General features: G+C 38.5%; 1 protein-coding gene across 1 annotated transcript; it reads left to right on the forward strand.

Annotated features, from left to right (window-relative positions):
* Positions 1–247: 247 nt before the first annotated feature.
* LOC113672442 (dual 3',5'-cyclic-AMP and -GMP phosphodiesterase 11A) lies at positions 248–19,539 on the forward strand. Its single transcript, XM_027188720.2, has 22 exons — positions 248–1,760; positions 4,443–4,532; positions 5,423–5,491; positions 5,711–5,800; positions 6,631–6,798; positions 7,410–7,474; positions 8,250–8,319; positions 8,709–8,756; positions 10,184–10,268; positions 10,848–10,915; positions 11,323–11,415; positions 11,946–11,996; positions 12,483–12,629; positions 13,336–13,443; positions 13,620–13,729; positions 14,376–14,463; positions 14,580–14,680; positions 15,335–15,412; positions 15,680–15,743; positions 16,285–16,359; positions 17,035–17,118; positions 17,754–19,539. Exons 1-22 carry the CDS (start codon positions 846–848, stop codon positions 17,895–17,897), a joined length of 2,811 nt encoding a protein of 936 aa, XP_027044521.2. The 5' UTR covers positions 248–845; the 3' UTR covers positions 17,898–19,539.
* Positions 19,540–19,710: the final 171 nt, after the last annotated feature.

Here is a 19,710-nt window from a genome sequence, read left to right on the forward strand (position 1 = left end):
CTATTTTAGTGCGTGACTCAAATACCAAATGGTAGACGCGACAAAAGAGCGGAGATGGTATCGGTTTTAACCACCTGAAACTTCAAATGACATATTTCTCTGGGGGCTATTTTTGCCAAGTAAACTATTGTCAAACAGCTTGGATAATGTATATTTCACAAATTTGCGATTTGGCGCGAAGTCGTTTTGTTGATTGGTTCTTCTCTCTTCTCACATGACCACAACAACCGCAGCGAAATTGAAATCAGGAGTCTGTTTCATTTTTCCGAAGCGGTCGGCCGATTCATTGTTATTGAAGTAGGGAGATATTAAATACAAATTATCAATATTCTATGCGATATTTTCGTGGGCGTTCGCGATCAGAAGAAACCTTATCATGAGTTACGAATAGACGAATCAAGACGGCAAGCGGACAAAGGCTCACTCGACATCCTGCAGTGGTCTGCGGTTGAACAACTGACTCGTGACATCAGTGTATCGTTGCTCTCTTGCATGCCTTGTTTTATCAACAGATCTGTGTAACACTGCTCAGATATTCTGTTACATGTACAAGAGCCTGATTTAGCAGCATTTGATTTAAGTTGAGGAGTGATAGGCAAATCATCTGTGTGATGCGTGGATAGAATCTTCCATCGCGGCGCAGTTCGAGAATTTTGCATCGTCCAGTGTGGCCAAATTTCAGTTTGTTTACACTCTCTACATAAGTTACATGCGCGATCGACCGAGGTTTATCGCATCCTTGATGACAAAGTGACGGCTTAGCCGCACAGAGCGGGGAAATTTTCAGCTTTTACCATAATGTGTGGCCAGTCAGGATTGAATTGACCTCGAAGTATGGCTAAACAATGACTTTATCGTTCACCCAGGTGGAACAGTGGCTCGATGACCATCCAGAACACGCTGAGGAATATTTTGTGCGTAAAGGTACCGCGCGAATGGTTCAACTATGGAATGAAGCGAGGGAAGAGTGTGCTGATGTCTTCGACACAAATGTTGAACTTATTGAGAACTGCGGTAGAAGAACAATCGGAGAAAAAAACTTTCGTTTCAACGATACTGTGGATATTATAAATGCGAGCGAGGAAGGGGAAAGTGAAGCGGGTCAGCCAACAGCTCGGTCATTACCTATAACTCGCAGGTACTCTGAACCGCAGCGTCAGGGGAATCCGAAGCGGCAACTTGGTTTGGGTTATGGAGGCAAGCAGTTTTTTACTAAACCAGTATCTTCCAGTGTTGTTGATTCTCTAGATCTGAGTACTTGTGAAATTCGGGAGGAAAAAACAAGACGAGTGAGAAGTCCCCCTTCACGACTGCTTCGAAAAACGAAATCGCTGCCGAATTGTGGACAACAGCATGTATTGGGGGCACTAATTGAGTCAAAAATTCGTCTACCATCTTCAATCGGCCTGAACGCCGAGACAAAGCTAGATTTAAAGAATAACAATGAAAGGCAATTCTTCTTTGAGATTGTACGGGACATAGCGAACGATCTGGACCTAACGACTCTTAGTTATAAAATATTAGTCAATGTTGGGATTCTAACAAATGCTGATCGGTGCTCATTGTTTCTCGTGGAAGGACCTAAAGGTAAACAGTCACTGGTTTCAAAGGTTTTTGATGTGCAAGTTGGAGGGCCGAACTCGACTTCTATTAAGGATTTCATAGACCAGCAGAAGGAAATTCGAGTGCCTTGGGGCAAAGGACTGGTGGGATACGCGGCTGAAACTGGAGAGACAGTTAACATCCCCGATGCGTATGCGGTTTGTAACGTTTTAAGTATAAATAAATCATTAGGGGTTTTAGGCGTATGTAAACCACATTCGCTCGCTTGAATCGCCGTTGATTAAACGTTTCTTGCAAACGATACCTTCTTGCAAGTCGTGTAAGAAGGCGACATGACCATAAGTTATCGGACCAGTGCATTCGAATCGATGCAATCAAGTGTGTCTTCCTATTTTGATCAGTCGTTCGAATCTCGTACCGCGCGAGACTAATTTTCGAGCTTTCGATTCAAGCAAGCAGATTTGCTTTTTTGTACGCTCACCAGATAGCTTATACCAAACTTGCTGCTTTGTTTGGTCCTGCAACTTTCTTGGAGTTGTATGGACGTGGAAGACCGAATACCATTTGCAGAAATTAAATGGGATGGCCCGGATCAAACGAAGTGGGATGGATACCTATTTTTGTTCGCTATTAATTCAGTTCCATTTTATTTGTATTTTACCAACTGAAGCGCATTCAAAGAAAGGCAAACGAGAACTTAAACGCTTTGTAGGAAATCCGCGCTTTTCGATTTTACAATAGTCCGGAAACTACCCTCGATAAAATCCCGCGAATGCTGAAAGGTATTGTACAAGAAACTAACATTTAGCATGTTAAAAAACAAATGCACCTTTCGTCTTTCCAGCTGATGAATCATGATTTCGCGGTTTTTTAAATTTGCATTAGCTCTTTTGGTCGTATCTAGGGGAAAAATCGTGTCGTCAGCTGAAAACACTTTAAATCTTTCGAGTTATCAAATCTCACTCAAATTCGATATAATGTTATCACTGCGACGTTTCTCCAACCGGTCTGGGATTGTTATGATGGCTTATTAAGCTATAAAGTTGAAATTATGCACAACGAGTTATGCGTTCGCGAAAACAATGTTCACGTTTCGCACTTCAGCGGGCGAATTGATTGTTTTCATTTCTAGGAGCGATCGATTCTCGTCATACTTTTTTTTCTGTACAACACTTTTTCAACTTCTGAGAATTTTAAAAATTTAAGTTACAGCGGAATGAAATCAGCAGTGTTACCGCGCCTCTGTTGCAATTGAAATTTTTCAAGCTCCTCGACATTTATTGTTTGTTGTGGCTTCCACTACAGTAGTTTACAATTTCGTTCTGTCTTCTTATACGTGATTTGGATGATCAGTGAAGCGCAATCAACTTGTATCCAGACATTAAGGACCGTCTGGTAAGCGCTCTGTTTAGCGTGCCTCCGATGACGGATTTACATTGAAGCGGTTGGTTTTAATCTGATCGGGTGCCAGAGCACTTTGTTGACAGGCGAGATCCCCGCGAGTGCTTATTTAAGCAGTGCAGGTTCTCTGTGCGTTAATACGCGATGGGCTTGTCTCAAAACCTATTTGCATACGATTCTTTCAATTTTATTCACCTTTTGAAAAGCCCCTCTGAACCACAAGAACGATGGAAATGACTTCTCTCGTAATTTCCTGAGAAGTACTTCCATGACTGTCACTTGCACTAAAATTGTTCGGATAGATGTGAAAATTTATTTTTTAACAAAAAAAAAATCTTTCTTTGTTAATTTTTTATGTTTGTGTTTTGTTTTACCATTTTTAGTTTTTCACTGGATAATTAATCATTCATAACAATATTTCAAATTTCCTTTTTCACAACAACCAAAAAAGCAACACTTATTGATTTTTTTTTCATTCAGTCCTTTAAAAAAGTATCATATTCTAGCTTTTTTACCATGCTATACCTTTTTTTAACATAAAACAGCATGTCATTATTTAAATCTACCAAGATTCTTGGTCTTGGCCCTGAAGATAATCAAATAACTTTGTACCCACAAAATAACTTGCAAATATAAAATACCTATCAGTGCAAAATTAAAAACCATCAGCAATATAAAGCTCATATTTTTAAAAATTTCTTAGGGTAGAAGCTTCAAAGTAAAATTTAAATTTTGTAGTGAGGTGGAGTGAATCTGGAGCTAGTTATTGGAGCAGGTTTTTGATACAGTAGAATGACATAGAGACCTCTTTCTTTAAAAAGAAATAAAAAAATAATAATAATAAAATAATAAAAAGAAAAAGAAAAAAAACAGAAGAATAAAGAAAATTTAATTCATTTTAAGGTCAAAACCATTTTCTCTCTATGAGAAAAGGCCTGTAACTGTAGGCTCCTCAAAGAAGTATGTTAAAGATCTTTCACAACATATTTCAGATACACTTCTCACTTAGCCAGTATAAGATAATGAAGAGTTGATCAAATCCCATTTTGTAGCATTCTTTTAACTGAACTTTCGCCATTTGAATTTATTTCCTTTGAAATGTCAACAACATCAAGTATATCTGTTTGGGTTTGCCTGAAGAGTTAAGTAGAATCCTTATGTGTCTTGTAGTTTTAAATGCACTATCCAAAATGCTTATGATGCAATTGTCCATCAGGTTGTGGGCATGGAAGGCAACATTCCAATGTTTCAGAGGGTGTGTGCATTTTTTTGAAAGATGAAATGAGTCAGAGCGTCACTTTATGATTTTACTAGGACATTTTGAACCAATTTTTTCAAGTCTCTCCTGTTTATAATCAATATTTAATGGGATACAACTGTCCTCTCTGTGTTGTATCAGAAAATTAAGAAAATAGTCTCATTTCTTTATCATCTGGTTGACTGCATCAAGTTATAATTTTGGTCATTTCTTCTCACAGGATCCTCGCTTCAACAAGGAGGTTGATCGCCAGACAGGTTATCATACCAAGAGCTTGCTATGTAAGCCAGTGAAGAACAATGAAGGGGAGGTAAGAAGCTAATGAAAGCAACTTTTTAATTTTTGAATTAACTAGTCAGTGCCTCAAGCTTGCTTCAAGGGGCAGCTTGTAGGACTGCCAGCAGAATGAAACTTTTGAAAACATAACATTTAACTTTTTTTCTAAATATACAGAACAGGTGAGATAGATGGTACAAAACACTGTGTTTTTTATAAGCACCAGAGATTGCAGAATTCTCTTGTGTTGTACTACAACAAATTATGTTTCTATATTTCAATGGCATCAGCTACTTTTATTTAGACGTGTATAGGATTTTTTTGTTATTGTACTCTGTTCTCCTGCTGCTTTTATTTGTGAAAATCCAGATTAAACAGCATAAAGAAATAGAGAAAACTAACCATCTTAAATCAGGCTGAGAAATTCTGATCATTTTATTTATCAAATCCATGTGGCTAGCGATAATCTTGAATGGCTCATTTAAAGGGGATCTAGAGACTTTTCTCATGTCTGTCTGCTGATGAAAGAACAGAGGACTGAAAAAGTAGAAAATGGGCTATCTCATCTTTAATTCCTGAAAATATTTGAAAATGCATGTTAATTAGTTTTCTTTAATTTGTGAAGGTTCCTAATTGTTGTTAGAGGGTTAACCGCAGGAATTTACTTTGTTTAAATCAGCCTTTTGTGTCTTTAAAGAATATTCAGTCACCCTCTGGACTTTCAACCATACCAAAATAATCATGATTTAAGGATATACAATAATGAGGGAACAGGTATTAATTTTCAAGCAATCTTCTCCTTTAAGTGGCATGACATTTCCCTGACAAACATTATTCTTTTCTGAAATCAATTCAATTTTTTGCTGTAACTGATGCACCCTCTACATATTGGTATTTTCTTTTGTCCTTTTTTTTTTTATTTAGGTGGTGGGTGTGGCTCAGATAATCAACAAAATGCCTGGACCTGTACCATTTACACAAGAAGATGAAGAGGTGCATTAATTTTGTGTTTGCTTTCGTCTGTTCCAATCTTAGACATAGGTCAAATAAAATCATATGAGAAAGATGTATTTGCTTCCAAGTTGCTTGTGGTGAACTCATAACCCTTCACTCCACTGATCGCTTAAGTGCTGCACTCTGCTACATAGTGAAGTTTCCACTAGAGAAGGAGGTGGTTGTAACTATTTATTTATGGTCTATTACCTTTTTCAGGTCTGTGAAATGTATCTGACTTTCTGTGGAATCGGAATCACCAATGCAAAGCTGTTTGAGCTATCAGCAAAGGAATTCAACAGAAATAGGGTAAATAGGTTAAAACAATTCATTGACCATATTAAAGTTGAATTTTCCTCCCTTAAATATCGCAATAATCATAACGATTACAACTTCCTCAAATGTGATTGGTGCATTAGCTGCTTTATTTTTCACTAATCATTCTGTACAGTTGTAAGGGGACAATGAAATCAGACAGTTGGCAGTAAATGGACACCTGCAATTGGACAGTTGAAGCAGCCAATCATACTAAATCCACTCAGCTAAACAACAGAATTGATCACAGTAACCATAGCAACAACCACTCATCCTGAGAAAAACTGGGGAATTTCCAAAATGGAGGAATTTTTATCTGTAGGCATTGTGTCCATTAGAGATATTTGTTCTAGATTTTTTTTTTTTACAGAAATTGTAACAGTTAAGATTAATTGGTAACAGGACTTTGTGATTGACAAATCAGACTCCTGCCTAGTGGTCGTCTGATTTTAATTGCAGATTTCATGGTGAAGAGTTACAGGGTTTTTCAGATTTAAATGGCACTTGTCTAGAAAGTTTTATAGTAAAATAGTGTTCACTGTACAAGTTAGTACAAAGCTTAAGTAAGCAGAGTGGAAGAAATTCAGGTTTTGAGGGGTTATTTTCTCATTTGAGGGCTAATTCCCATAACACCTTGTGGGGTCTCCCAACCTCAAAAATGTCCTCACCTGAAGTCAGTATCAATGAATTGCAACAATTTTTTGATGTTAGCCCATTCAATTAATGGTATTGTGATCCTTGGCATCTGTAGTTCAGGAATCACAAAAAACTTTACATACCAAATGGTGAAAATTAGCCTGTGTTCCTTTTCCTTATGAAATTAGGCATTGCTGGAGCTTGTTCATGACATCTTTGAAGAACAGACCTCTCTGGACAAGGTAGTACATAAGATTATGAGACGCGCATTGTCAATGCTGAAATGTGAACGATGTTCAGTTCTTCTGTTGATGCATCCAGTCCTTGGCAACAGTCTGGCAGAGGAAAGATCACAGGTAAATTAATATTATGTTATTATGAACCGTGTGGAAGGGGTGGCAGGGGAAAATATTTGGCCTAAGGTCATGATTTATGAACCAAGCGGAGCAAGTTCTAGCTGTACGTAATGACTGAGTGCCATATGCTTTCCTATGTGATGAGCCCATACTCAGTCAGTAACTGTATTATCATATGACCCAAAAATCTTCAAAAATTTTGGAATTACATCAGACATGTTAGTACTGGACAACTACTGAGAACAATCTATTGAAAAACTTCTCAGCAGTCATTTCATTGAGTCAGATTGAGAAACCCAAAATTGAAGGAAAAAGGCCACTTTTTTTGTCATTTCTGTTTCATTTTAATTTAAAACCCACAATTGGAACTTATATTCTTGGAAAATGCAACAGAGTTTTGCAAGGGTGGGCCAGAAAGCATATTCCAGTTTGGCTCACTTTAACTCATCGGCCTTACACATGTCAACTTTCATCATGGTTTTCCTCACGATTGCCTGAACCAAGCCATATGGATAGAAAATGAATGAAACACCCATTAGCTGACAGATTGAGACGCTGATGTGATACAAATGAAGTCAAGTTTATTCTTCATTTTGATTATTTATTTTTAGGATTTACGAATTACTAAAGTATTCAATCTGCGAGTGTCAGGAGGTCGCAACAGTAATAGCACAATGTAAGTTCCTTTTCACCAAATTATTACCTTAATTTCTGTTACTGTAAACTGTAAGGTATTTGATGCTCTCTGAGAACCGAATTTAAACATCTCAGGTGGTGGCGGGTGCTTGAATTTAAAAAATTTGAAGTATTTGATGCTGTCATGTTATTTGAGATGAAAGTAAGAGTTCCAAGGATCTACATGGTTCAACTCAAGTGCCAGCTTTAATCCTTTAACTCCCATGACTGACCAAGTCGAATTTCTCCTTACAACATCAATACAATATCAACCAGATAAGTGATGAGAATAAAAAGAAATATATCAATTTGGGGATAATTAGTTGATCCATACTAAATTTTCTGAACTAACACCATAAGAATTGTATGGTTGACTGTATGGAGAATTACAAATGTGATCTGGGAGTTAAAGGGTTAATCAACCCATTATGCATCTCCACTTTAAAGTGTTTTTCATCCAGGCAAACACAAAAAAATTCCCATTGAATTTACCTTATACAATGATTGCATAACACTTAAGTTCTGCTCAACAATCAATACCCTGTCAAGATCTTTTTGCTGAGAGCTCATTATTTGATTTTATGTTGGACCTCCTTCTGGGGACAGCCTTGGAACTAGAAAAAGTGTCCCCTGAAAAGAAATGTCCATTGATAGATGGTAACAAGAGACATAAGGCATTTTGTTATTTGGCACCAGAGTTTGTCCCTCATTGGAAGTGTCCTAAAAAGGAGGTTCTACTTTGTCTGATTTACTTTAATTTTTAATTCAATCTGTAGTTATAGTGAAGGAAGAGATGATGGTTCTTTTAGTACTAGAATAGCCAAACTTGTTGCATCCACTGGAAAGGTAACAGCAATGACCTGTAATCTGTATTTCCTCTTAGGTTTAGTTTGGTCCAAACAAGATACATTGTAGATAAATTTTGTGCATTTCTTTCCCCGACGAAAACAATTCCTTTGTAATAATCTTGAAATTTTGAAATTGAAATTTTTGTGACATAAGTTCATCTTTTAATAGATGGTCAACTCATGTTGTAGGCCATCACAGTCCCTGAAGAACATATTTTGAAGTAAAGGGGCCCTATGGTGGCACTACTTGTGGTGCCTTTTGAGGTCCAAGCTCAAAATATATCATTTTTTAATTCATTCATTGAATGTCCCGTTGTTAGATTCTAAAGTTAGTGCATATTGATATGAATTGCAAGTTCACCTTTTTGTTCAATCATGTTTTTTAAGACTCTTAATGTTCCTGATGCTGCACAAGATCAGAGGTTGAAGAGAATTGTAAGTCGTTAAATAACGATTGAAGTCATTGTGATTTACAGAGATAAAATTATATTGGCTTAAAAGTTAGTGTAAAGGGTAGTCTACCATCTGGAGATTTATTCATGTGGACAGTCAAATTTCACACAAGTGCGTGCACAAGAAAGAGTTCTTTATATCCCTCAGTCGGTATGGCACTATGATTGGACAACTTAGTAGGCCAAAGTTTGTTTGAATTGAAATCTTTTTCCGTCTATTTGAACCCACAGATAAAATTTTCACCTTACTAACCGTTTTTTTTCAGTCCATACTGTAAGTTGCAGAACCTTGTTTTCCCAACTTGGATTTATGGCCTGTAGGCTTCGCACTTGAGCCATAACTCCGAGTGGAAAAAACTTGGTCCCTCTCTTACAGTACGGACTGAGAAAACAAGATTATTTAGTAAGGAGTATTATGGCTGTAATGATTTGAAAGTATGTTTTGAAACTTGGGTGACTTTAGTTCCACTGAAAATTTTGCTCGGAAATAACAAACCAGTATGAATTACTCACTTATACCGCTCTTGGCGGTTAGCTCACGTTGTAGAGCGTCGCACAGCCGCAAGGGAGCTCGAGGTTTCAATCCCCAGACCTAACAAACACTCAGGGTTTTAAAATATTTGAGGATATTTTGCTGCCTTTAGCTTTGACATCGATAAATGGTGAGAAATTATAGTCTTCCTCGGATAAGGAAGATAAGCTGTAGGCCGTCTCTTGCCTCTTCTCTGTACTGGCTAGCAGGGGATCTAAAAGAACCCACAAACTTCTCGCAAAGAGTAGGGAACATAACTCCCGGTGTTGTGGTCTGGCCTTGTCACTGTTTACGCAGGCCCCCCATTTAAACCAGCTTTAAGCTGACCTGGGCCAGCCTGTCTAAATATCACAAAATACAAATGAAAATACAATACTTTGAAGAGAAATTGCAGCGATGAAGGTCATGGTCACCGACATTTATCACAATTTTGAGGGAAAGTTGATTTAAGTCTTTTTCTCGACTGAAAATCTTACTGGTAGCTTTGGTTTCCATTTTTGTGTTTTTGTCTTTTTTGGGGGGAGAGCCTCATTTACAAATGTTCATTAGCGTGAGATTCCTTGCATCACCAAGATCGTTGAGTGTGTACATATCAGTGATCTTTATACTTTGTAAGAAAATGAAGTGTTTGCTAGAAACAACGGCATTTTGGATCAGCTAATTTAGAGATAAGCATATAAGTTGTTAAGAGTCATACCCTTTTTAAACGTTTCTGTTTCGGTAGTTGAGTGGATATCAAAAAAGCCATAACACTTTGAAATAGATTTCATAGCTGCTGGTGCTTCTATAACTTTTGGCACATAATACCTTGAAGTATCGATATACTCATTCTCTTCTGCAAATGGTGAAAGTTAAGAAATTTTTTTTATTTCCAACAGATTGCAATGAGCTCTGACAATGGTGTTGATGCTCGTCGCCCAATATTGTGTATGCCAATTAGAAACAACAAGTTTGAAATTATTGGTGAGAATATCATTTCATTCATTTGGCTCACAGAAAATCCATTGTCTAGTTTGGAGATGAAGTAATTGAGATATTATCATATAGCAATGTCGTCATGGATCATCTGCACAAAATTTGGAGGTGTTTGATGGTCATGGAATTGATTGAATTACTCGTGAGGCTGAGGCCTAGGAAATATGGTTTGAATCACTTGCCCAAAACATATCAAGTGCATTTGTCTCTTAATTGTCCTTGATCTGTATTATGAAGCCATAGACTAATATTCAATTTTGGTTTGCTTTGGTTTTGGTGTACTTTGCTTCTGCTTTGTTTGGTCTCAAGCCAGCGGTTGTAACCCATAAGCTGTCAGGGCTTATAGTTACTCTAGCATTTTACCTATTTTCATGTCTCTGCTTTAGGTTCTCAAATAGCTCCTGGTAATAAATCTTTTCTTCTTATTAGCGTCTGTGATCGCTGTGGATTTGGTTCTAAAACAGCCAATTGACAAATTCTTAATAAGACATTGTTATTTTTCTAAGGCGTGGCATGCTACGTGTAGTAATCATTATAAGAACTCAGTCAGCTCTTTTTCAATTTCAGGTGTTGCTCAGTTAATCAGCAAACTGAACAACAAACCATTTGATGAGAGCGATGAAACCTTATTTGAGGTATGACAGTATGTAGAAATTTACAAATAAATTTCATTTTATTTTCAATACTCAATATTGCATTTCTAGTGTTCTGATGGGATCACTCAAATCCGGTTACGATCCGAGTCACCATATATGGAAATGCATTGCCCCAACTGTTACGGAGATGACAAAAAGCTCTAACTAAGTAAACTGTCAGGATTTAACGAAATTTGATTAAAAAAAACTATTTCATTCGCACTTGTTGAATACGAGATTGTTTAAAGCTAGCGCCTCGTTGGCTATTTATCATCACATATCCAGAACGCGCTCATGGAATAATTATTAAATATTTCACCAAATGATTAAGGTCTAGTCAGGCTGTAGCAACAGAGTTAGTTTTGTTTATCAAAGTTTGATTCACAGTCCAGTTTTCCTCTTGTCAGGCATTTGCCATTTTTTGTGGCCTTGGGATTCACAACACCATGATTTATGACCAAATGGCAAAGGCAAAAGCCAAGCAACAAGTAGCAATTGAGGTAGGTGACAATATCAGTTGGTTAACAAGGTCCCTCACTGTAGATGAGAATTAACAATTAATTTAGAAAATGGTGCACTTTTCGATTGATCGTCGTAAAACCAAAACCGAAGTTATCATACAGCCAATCGCAGTGAAGGTCGATATCAACGTTGGCCAGTGAGGACTCAAAGTAAAAAACAAGCACACTGCGTAAAACGCGGGAAAACGCGTGCGACCAAATCGCAATTGGTTTTAGTTTGAATCTGATTGGTTGAGAAGCTGGCGCAAGTTTTCTCAGTGAACCAATCCCAAAGCGAAGTCAAGCAATACCAAAGTACTTTCGTATTACTTTTCGACACCCAGTTGAAAACTGCTCTATTTCAACATTTATTTGGTTCCAGTGAGCTTTGGAGTTAAAGTTCAGCTAGGTTTCATCATTACGATGATCGTATCGATGCTGAAAAGTCATGTGATATTACTTTAAAGCGTAAGTGAACTTTAGTCTGCATAGTCCATGATCTTTAATTTCCCTGGTATCTATTTACCCAGGTTCTTTCTTATCATGCTGCTGCTAAGAGAGGTGAACTTGAGAGATTGAAGGTAAGGCCGGACACTGACAAATTAATTTTTTGACATCACGAGTGACGTGCGTTTAAGACCCACAGTTTTTTTCGTCGTAAAGTTTCATCCTTTTTTTTCCACCTCTATCTGTCAAAGGGCTACACAAAAAGGCATTCTTGACCGCAGTTGATTTTCTGGTGACCACGACGGAAATCGCAGTCGCACGTGGAGTTTCCACATCATTCGAGTGTAAATGGTCACGTTATTGAGTTATTTTCAAAATGGCCGCGTCAATGGGCGAATTTGTATCACATTCAGAATCTCAAAACGCGTCAAATCATAGTTTGTTGTCATCTTCTTGTCAACGGCGGAGATTCTGGAGCTTACTTCTCTTCTAAAAAGTTGTTAGTTAAGATGAAATTCTGATCAAATCCCTCTATCTTTTGTTCAGACAGCTGGCAGATTATTCTCAGATTTTACATGTGTTAGTTGTGTAACGACTTTTTCGTCCTCTGTCCATTACAGAACACAACAGTGTCAAAAGCTGAAGAATTCAAAGTAGACAGTTTTCAGTTTGATGACTTTTCGCTGGAGCCTGATCAGATGCTTCAAGCCTCACTCAGGATGTTCATTGATTGTGGCTTCATTGATGAATTTCACATAGACTATGAGGTTTGTTCTTACTTATAATCCATCCATTTTTTGTACATACGTGATTAGTCTAAAAGCATCACTTGACCGAATATACCCCTGCTAAAACTGGGGGATATCTGGTGATATTTCCCCAATGACATTCCCCGATTTTCAAACCTTGCGTTCAGTACTCCAAGAATTTTCGAGGCACACAGTTTTCCTCGGACCTAGCTCTCTCAAAAATGTTCACTTTTCACTGTTTTTTACTGTTCGCGGGGAAATATCAGAGTATATTTTCGCGCAAAATGGAGGCTATTGTTTCCATATGACTGAGTTTTGACTGAGTAAACAAACGTAAAATAGACGGGCGCAACGTTCAGGAATAACTGAAAAGATCTGCTTAGTGGCTACTAATCGAGTTCATAGTGTTTTTATTAATACCTTCTGTTTAGAGAGGATTTATAGCTTGTAACTTTTCCTTACATTGTGATCAACTTTTCTTGGTCGAGGAAAGTTCAAATTCTCATAGCTAATTTAAAGGGAAATGTAGATAAACTAAGAAGGAGAGTCAGTGATCAGATCCCGGGGAGTGAAAGAAAAAAAGGGCATTGGTTCCAGGGGAGGTTATGACAGTGCAAAGTTTCTGTAATTGCTGCTGTTGCTCCTTTTTTGTTTCGTTTTTTTTTTTTTTTGGAGCGGAGTTTTTCGTGAGATCAATTTCTTGAAAAAATTTTCTCTTTTTCAGATTTTATGTAGGTGGTTGTTGACAGTTCGGAAGAATTACAGAAATGTGATTTACCACAACTGGAGACACGCCTTCAATGTAGCTCAGTCAATGTTTTGTATGCTCACGGTAGGTTAAGTTCTGCTGGCTTATAGTAACGAAAATGCGCACCTACCCCTCCCCTAACCTAACATTAACCGTAACTTGTTATCAGTTTACTATCGTTGGGTTAGGGGAGGGGTAGTGGTAGGGGCGCAGTTGCTCAGATACTGATATTACATTTCTGGCGTATTTCTGTTTAACAGACTGGAGGTATGAATAAGTTTATGAGCAATCTGGAATGTCTTGGATTGATTGTTGGGTGTCTGTGTCATGACCTGGACCACAGGGGAACCAACAACGCCTTTCAGACCAAGTAAGTTGCCCCGGTGTGTTCTTAATGATCTAAAATCCCTAACCAGACCGAGAACAGTGTTACGGCTTTTTGAGCCTTTCATGAAATCAATCGATGCATATGAGAAAACCTAGCAAAGAAATATAATACTTTCTTGTTATCTTTTAAAGGACGTATTCATACCAAATAAAATGAATGAATCAGTAAATAAGCAAGTTAAAAAATTTCTGCCCGAAGTCGTGCATTTAAGTTTACAATGTTTTTCTTATCTTTTCTACTTTTGCGCGCGCATTGCCCCTATACAAACCTTGCTATATGGTTTTTTGTGTGTGTCATTTCATTTGTTGGTTAAACTATGTTTTTAACAGTGTTGTTTTGTGATTTGAAATCCTCTTTATGATACTTTAATCAGTTTTATGACCAGTTGCTGTGGACGAAAGTGAAATGTGTGGTATGCAGGTCCATAGGTACTCCACCCATTGTACATTGTAGGCCCCCCCCCCCCCCCCCCCCACACACACACACAAGTTATAAGGCCATATTTCCAAAAGATTCATCGGTAACCCACGCTTTTATATTCTGCTTACCCTGTCTGCTACTGCCTGAATTCTTAATAAAGTAATCCGCATTCTCAGTATTGTGTTTGTGCAATTTTCCTCACTAACAGAACTGACTCGCCGTTAGCCAAGCTTTACACCACATCTACTTTAGAACATCATCACTTCAACCATGCTGTGATTATTCTTAGCACAGAGGTGAGACTAAACACTTATTTTGTTCAGTAACATTTCATCATTAAAAATCGCCTAAAATGGAATTAAAATTAGTTTACTTTTCAACAGCTACTTATTTTCTTTGTTTGCTTTGGAAGGGTCACAACATTTTCCAGAAACTAAACGCAGACGAATACAGACAAGTTATAAGTTATATAAAGCACTCGATCCTGTCGACGGATTTAGCCGTCAATTTCAGGTGAGTACATCGCGCCAGATCGCGTGCGCTAAACCTTTTCATATCTGTCAACGTTTTGAGACAAAAATTTGTCCCTGACAATTTCATAAGGAAAACTGTTCAGAATAACGTATGCCGATGTCGAGGTTTTGCTACCTTTTATGGTTTCTTTTGATTCTTTATATTTTTCATTGGATCAAAGAAGCGGTTTTACTTTAGTCTGTGTAAAAGACACACAAGTTTACCTGATGCGTGTGACTTAGACCGAGCGACAAGTCGCGCGCAGAAGAGAGTGAGAGAGCTTCATTTTCACGAGTTTGCAATCCAGAGCTTGTACTTGAAAAGCGCTTTCAACGTAGGCTAACCTACTCCAACAATATGGACCATTGTGTGACTAGGCTTCAATCTTTGAAGAAAACAGAGAATGGTGAAGGCCAGCCCAAGTTATTAACTTAAAACAACCAGTGTTAAAAAACCGAAAAAAAGAAGACACTTCAGGGCGAAGATATTCGAGACAATTGCACTCGTTCATTGGCACGTATGTGTTCCAGCTTGTGTCACTCTGATAATGAGAAAGAGACTGCTTCTCTCTCGCCTACCTTGGCTCTTGATTTTTCAGCTTACTGCCCGGTTGCTGTGGGTTTATATCAATATTGTCTTCTCTTTTTCCTTTAGGCAGCGGTCAATTCTCTTTCCTCTGGTTGAAAGAGGAGAGCTGGATCCCACAATCCCGGATCACCGAGACATGCTCAAGTAAGGTTCTTTTTATGAAGGAGTCTCTGTTTGCTTTGATTACCCGGAAGTTAGCAGTTGTTAATGTCATATTGCAGAGTAGAGCAGTTTTCAATGCAGCGAGGTTCATGTAACTCGAGAGCACATTGGCGGGGTCTTACTTTCCTTCACTCTGTGATTGTCGTTAACTAGTTAGATGCAAAACTTACTTACTTACTAACGTTACTTCCTGAACCACTTAGTTTTCCAAATTAAATTAATGTATTGTCTTGTTGTTTTTTTTTTAAGGGCAATGATGATGACTGCTTGTGACCTCAATGGCACCACAAAGCCATGGGAAATACAGAAAGAGGTGAGATGGTGGAACTATGTGTGCGATTAGTAGTAGTTAGTTAGTCGGTCCCCTCCGTGTGTCCATGCACATAAAGCCACGGCTAGAGAACACCTTTAATTTCTGTCATTTGCCAGTCGGTCATGCTGCCCCTATGAACAGCCTTTGTCAAGCTTTCCGATCTGGCACAGGGTTCTGACGTTTCAGCTAGTCACTCTCGTCTTCTGCTTTGGTTTCAAGGAATCCTCTGTTGGGTTGCCAGCTCCCTGCCGGGTTTGGCGGTTTTCTGTCTTCTCTCCAGTTCCCTGGCTTGTTTTGTCCATCATTATGTTATTTCTCTAGAGTTGGTTTTGCGAGCTTAGGTTTTTTCAGAATGAGGTTTTCAGCCCCATGCCCAACCCTCCTCCTTTTGCATCCTGGCGGACTAGGGACCGACATAGGCGGAGTTACCAGTAGTCGCAAACAGTCTAAGTTGAAATGTTGACCAAAAAAGCTTTCATGTTGCCTGAATAGAAACGATTTTATCTAGGAGATTATTAACGTCTGAGATTTGGTTTTCCAGGTTGTCCATCTTGTGACAAGCGAGTTCTTTCAACAAGGAGATCTTGAGCGAAGCACACTCAAGATGGAACCGTCGGTGAGTAAAAAACACATAAATACATTACATATTTTATATGTTGGCACGTAGTATGCCAACAATCACGTTTAGTTTGGGCAATTTATATAGTATTTTGTACATTTTTCTTATATATAATGTTTCCTGAAGTCTACTTTGGATGCCCTCACTTGTGAAGTCCGCAACAATTATATTTTCAAAATTGTATGCCTTATTCAAAAAAAGCATAGTAAACGATTTGTCAAGTTGCAAGCCGTGTGTCAGTTCTCTGGTGAATCGAAGGCAAAGATTAAGTACAGAAACCGCTATTTTCATCAGTAGTTGAAGAAAAAGTCTGTACTTAACCCAAGTGGCCCAAGAAGCCGGAGTTCATCCCGATTTCCTTAGCATGAAGCGACCAGAAGTATGTAACAATTACTTCTCCCCGCTGGACGAGATGCTAGTCAATCTTAAGGTTACCTCCTCCCCCCCAAGCATTTCACTAGGCTTCCTTGACAAGAAACACAACAAAATAACCCGGCCAGGTATCGAACCCAGACCTCTCGACCCGGAGTCCAACACACTGACCTTAAAGCTACCGCCTATATAAATTTAATAGGCAATGACCCGCGACTAGTGATTTCCAGCAAATCTTGATTACTTGCCATACTCAAATGCAAACTGTTCACCGTCTATGATAACCATTTGTCTTTGTAGGCCCTCATGGACAGGCAAAAGGTCGACGAACTACCTGCACTCCAGGTGCAGTTCTTCGAAACGACAGGAATTCCCGTCTTCAAGGTATGCGGCGCTTGCAATTATGAATATGTTGTCAGAACTCATGCATAGTTACGTTGTTGCAGGCTTGAAAGGTTTAAGTCACCCCTCTGTCAATGTCATTGTCTTCAAACCTCATTTAAATAGTTGGTTACCACCATATGTACCAGATCTTTTACAAAAACCAACAAAAAGATGAAAGTTTGATCAGTTCTATTCAGAGTAGAAAAAGGCATAGGGAGAAAAATAGCTCATGGAGAAAGGGATCCTCAGAGCTTACTAAAATTTAGATTGGTAATGCAAATGAACAGTCTTGCTTTGTCAACGAATAAACACATTTTTGTTAAGTTTGGAGAGGGACTCTAGAAGAAATATTTGACGCGTGTGATTTGAGCACTTGTTAAGCCTTAATCCCAAAGAGAGACTGGCATCGAAATTCTCCTTACAATATCACTTCTTAATCCAACATTAAGGTCATAGAATAAAGGAAATGATCGCTAAACGAAAAAAGCTCTCGATCGATATACAGATTCTCTTGTCAGTGCCAAAGGAATTGTTTAAAGAAAGATATGGAGAATAAGCAGACTGATATAAGGGGCTAAATGGTTAATAAGTGAAGCGGGGAGTTACATTCCTTGACTCGTTGTTTCCCTTTTCAGTGCTTGGCTACATTCAACCCAAAGATTCGACCTCTCCTTGATGGCGCAGAATCCAACAAGAACCGCTGGTGTGAGTTAGAGAAAGAACGGCAGGCGCGGCAAAAGGAGGAAGAAGAAGAGAACAAACACCAACCAATAACGTGACACTGCTGGCGTACTTCCTTCTTCTATTCGTCGTATTCGTTACCGTACCGGCAAATGGTCGGAATCAATCGGAACTCAATCGGAATTCAATCGGAATTCAATCGGCTCATCTTTAAAAGCTGTCAATTGCTTCAAGGTGTCGTGGGGAATTCGCCACTGATTGGTCCAGTGGCCTCGTACAGCCATTTTTTCTTTTGCAAGATGTCTGATTTTAAGTCCTTCTCGATATCAAGTCACTCCGAAGACTTGGTAACCTCAAGGAATTATTATTATTGTTATTATTAAAACATAGGAAGGAACCCTATTTTGTATTTATCGTTAGGGATGGGAATGAATAGTCTCAAAATCGCAGTATTGTATTTTTTCTACGAAGATTCTTTATCCATTAAGCAAATGATTAGTTAGGTAATAGGGAAACATTTTTAATTATCTCTGCCAAGCTTGAACGACACGCCTCAATACTCCAACTGCGATGAATGAATAACAAGCGTATCGCGAGATGAAGGTAAAACTCTCGATTTGATAATCTTGAGCTCGTTGTCTGAATTCTCGTAGCTGTCTATGTTGTAGTTAAAAAGGTTATTTCATTTTCACTGAGCTGTCAGGTGTTAATAAGTCTCGTGCCCAGACCTTCCACGAGTAAGCATTTCAGTTACGGTTACAAGGTTGGATCTGGATACGAGATAAATCAGGTGTATCTACTATTAAGTGAGTGTTAAGGTTGTTGGGGCCCATTGTTATGGTCTCGGGTACCCGAGACAACTTTCCCTCGAGTTATCCTGGCAGGGCTAACTTTCCGCTTACTTCTTTGAAAAATTCAACCAATCATTTACACAAAAAAATTGTGAAGTCGTCTCGGGAGGCGAGACACCCTTTTCTTATATAAATACTTCGGCGCTCTTATCTGAGAAGAGTCGGCATACAATTTTAGAGAGACTTTAAAGGGAACAGCTGTCACAACTCAAAACTTCATATAAACGCTCCGTTAAGTTGTCTCGAAGGAGGGTTGTCTCGGGTAAGAGAGACCATATAGAGCCTAAGAGAGGGTAACTTCTTGATCTTTAGGGAACGCGAGTGTTGATATTTTTGAGACGTTAACGGATAATGGAAGACTACTGGATTTTTTCTTTTTTGACACTTCACTTCCGGTTGCGCAAGCTTCTCGAGAACGCCTTTGCCAAGACGTAGTTTTGTTGTGAACATATCTTTATTTATTAGTTAGTTTATAAGATGCCAATGGTGGCTCCTAAAATTAACGTTTTGGCTCAGTCGTAACCGACCACTGCCGTAAATAAAGGAAAACAGAAGTTGCTTCCAGCACTGAAAACCAGCATAGTCTCCTCAAGATGTATTTGTATTCCACTCTTGGAGATGACTTTGATTTTATCTTTCGATACATGATTTCTTTATTTGCCATTTTCTTTACGCTCATATTTATTTCTATTAGGATATGTCTTACTTCGCGACTTTTTCCGCCTCTGTAGGAAGACAACGAAAATCAAATGCTGGTGTAATCTATTTGTGGCTTTTCGTTGTGTTCGAATAAAGCGGAAAGTGTAGGAGACGAACAATGAAAATGTAAAATAACAACCCAAAAGACAGATGAGATTTAGTGGAAGAAATAAAGTCTTGTGAAAAGAGATATGAACCCCTGTTGCCTGTTTCTCTTAAAGCGCAGTTCCTTTTTTAGGGATGAATCATGCGTGAGTTAAGCGAGAAGACGAGCGTCTCCCTCACCACATGCTACACACGCGTGCGATTACTTGCACTCGCCAGGAGGCTAAAATTGCTTGTTCTACTGACTAATTTTTTC

The sequence above is a fragment of the Pocillopora damicornis genome, chromosome 9 (genome assembly GCF_964200805.1).
Source record: "Pocillopora damicornis chromosome 9, jaPocDami1.2, whole genome shotgun sequence".
NCBI lineage: Eukaryota > Metazoa > Cnidaria > Anthozoa > Scleractinia > Pocilloporidae > Pocillopora > Pocillopora damicornis.

What these genes read in the sequence shown, in the direction of transcription:
- LOC113672442 (XM_027188720.2), top strand. Translation starts at nt 846, where the DNA reads ATGACTTTATCGTTCACCCAGGTGGAACAGTGGCTCGATGACCATCCA. An exon ending in ACATCCCCGATGCGTATGCG is followed by an intron (nt 1,761 to 4,442) that starts GTTTGTAACGTT and finishes TTCTTCTCACAG; the next exon opens with GATCCTCGCTTCAACAAGGA. An exon ending in AACAACGCCTTTCAGACCAA is followed by an intron (nt 13,730 to 14,375) that starts GTAAGTTGCCCC and finishes CCTCACTAACAG; the next exon opens with AACTGACTCGCCGTTAGCCA.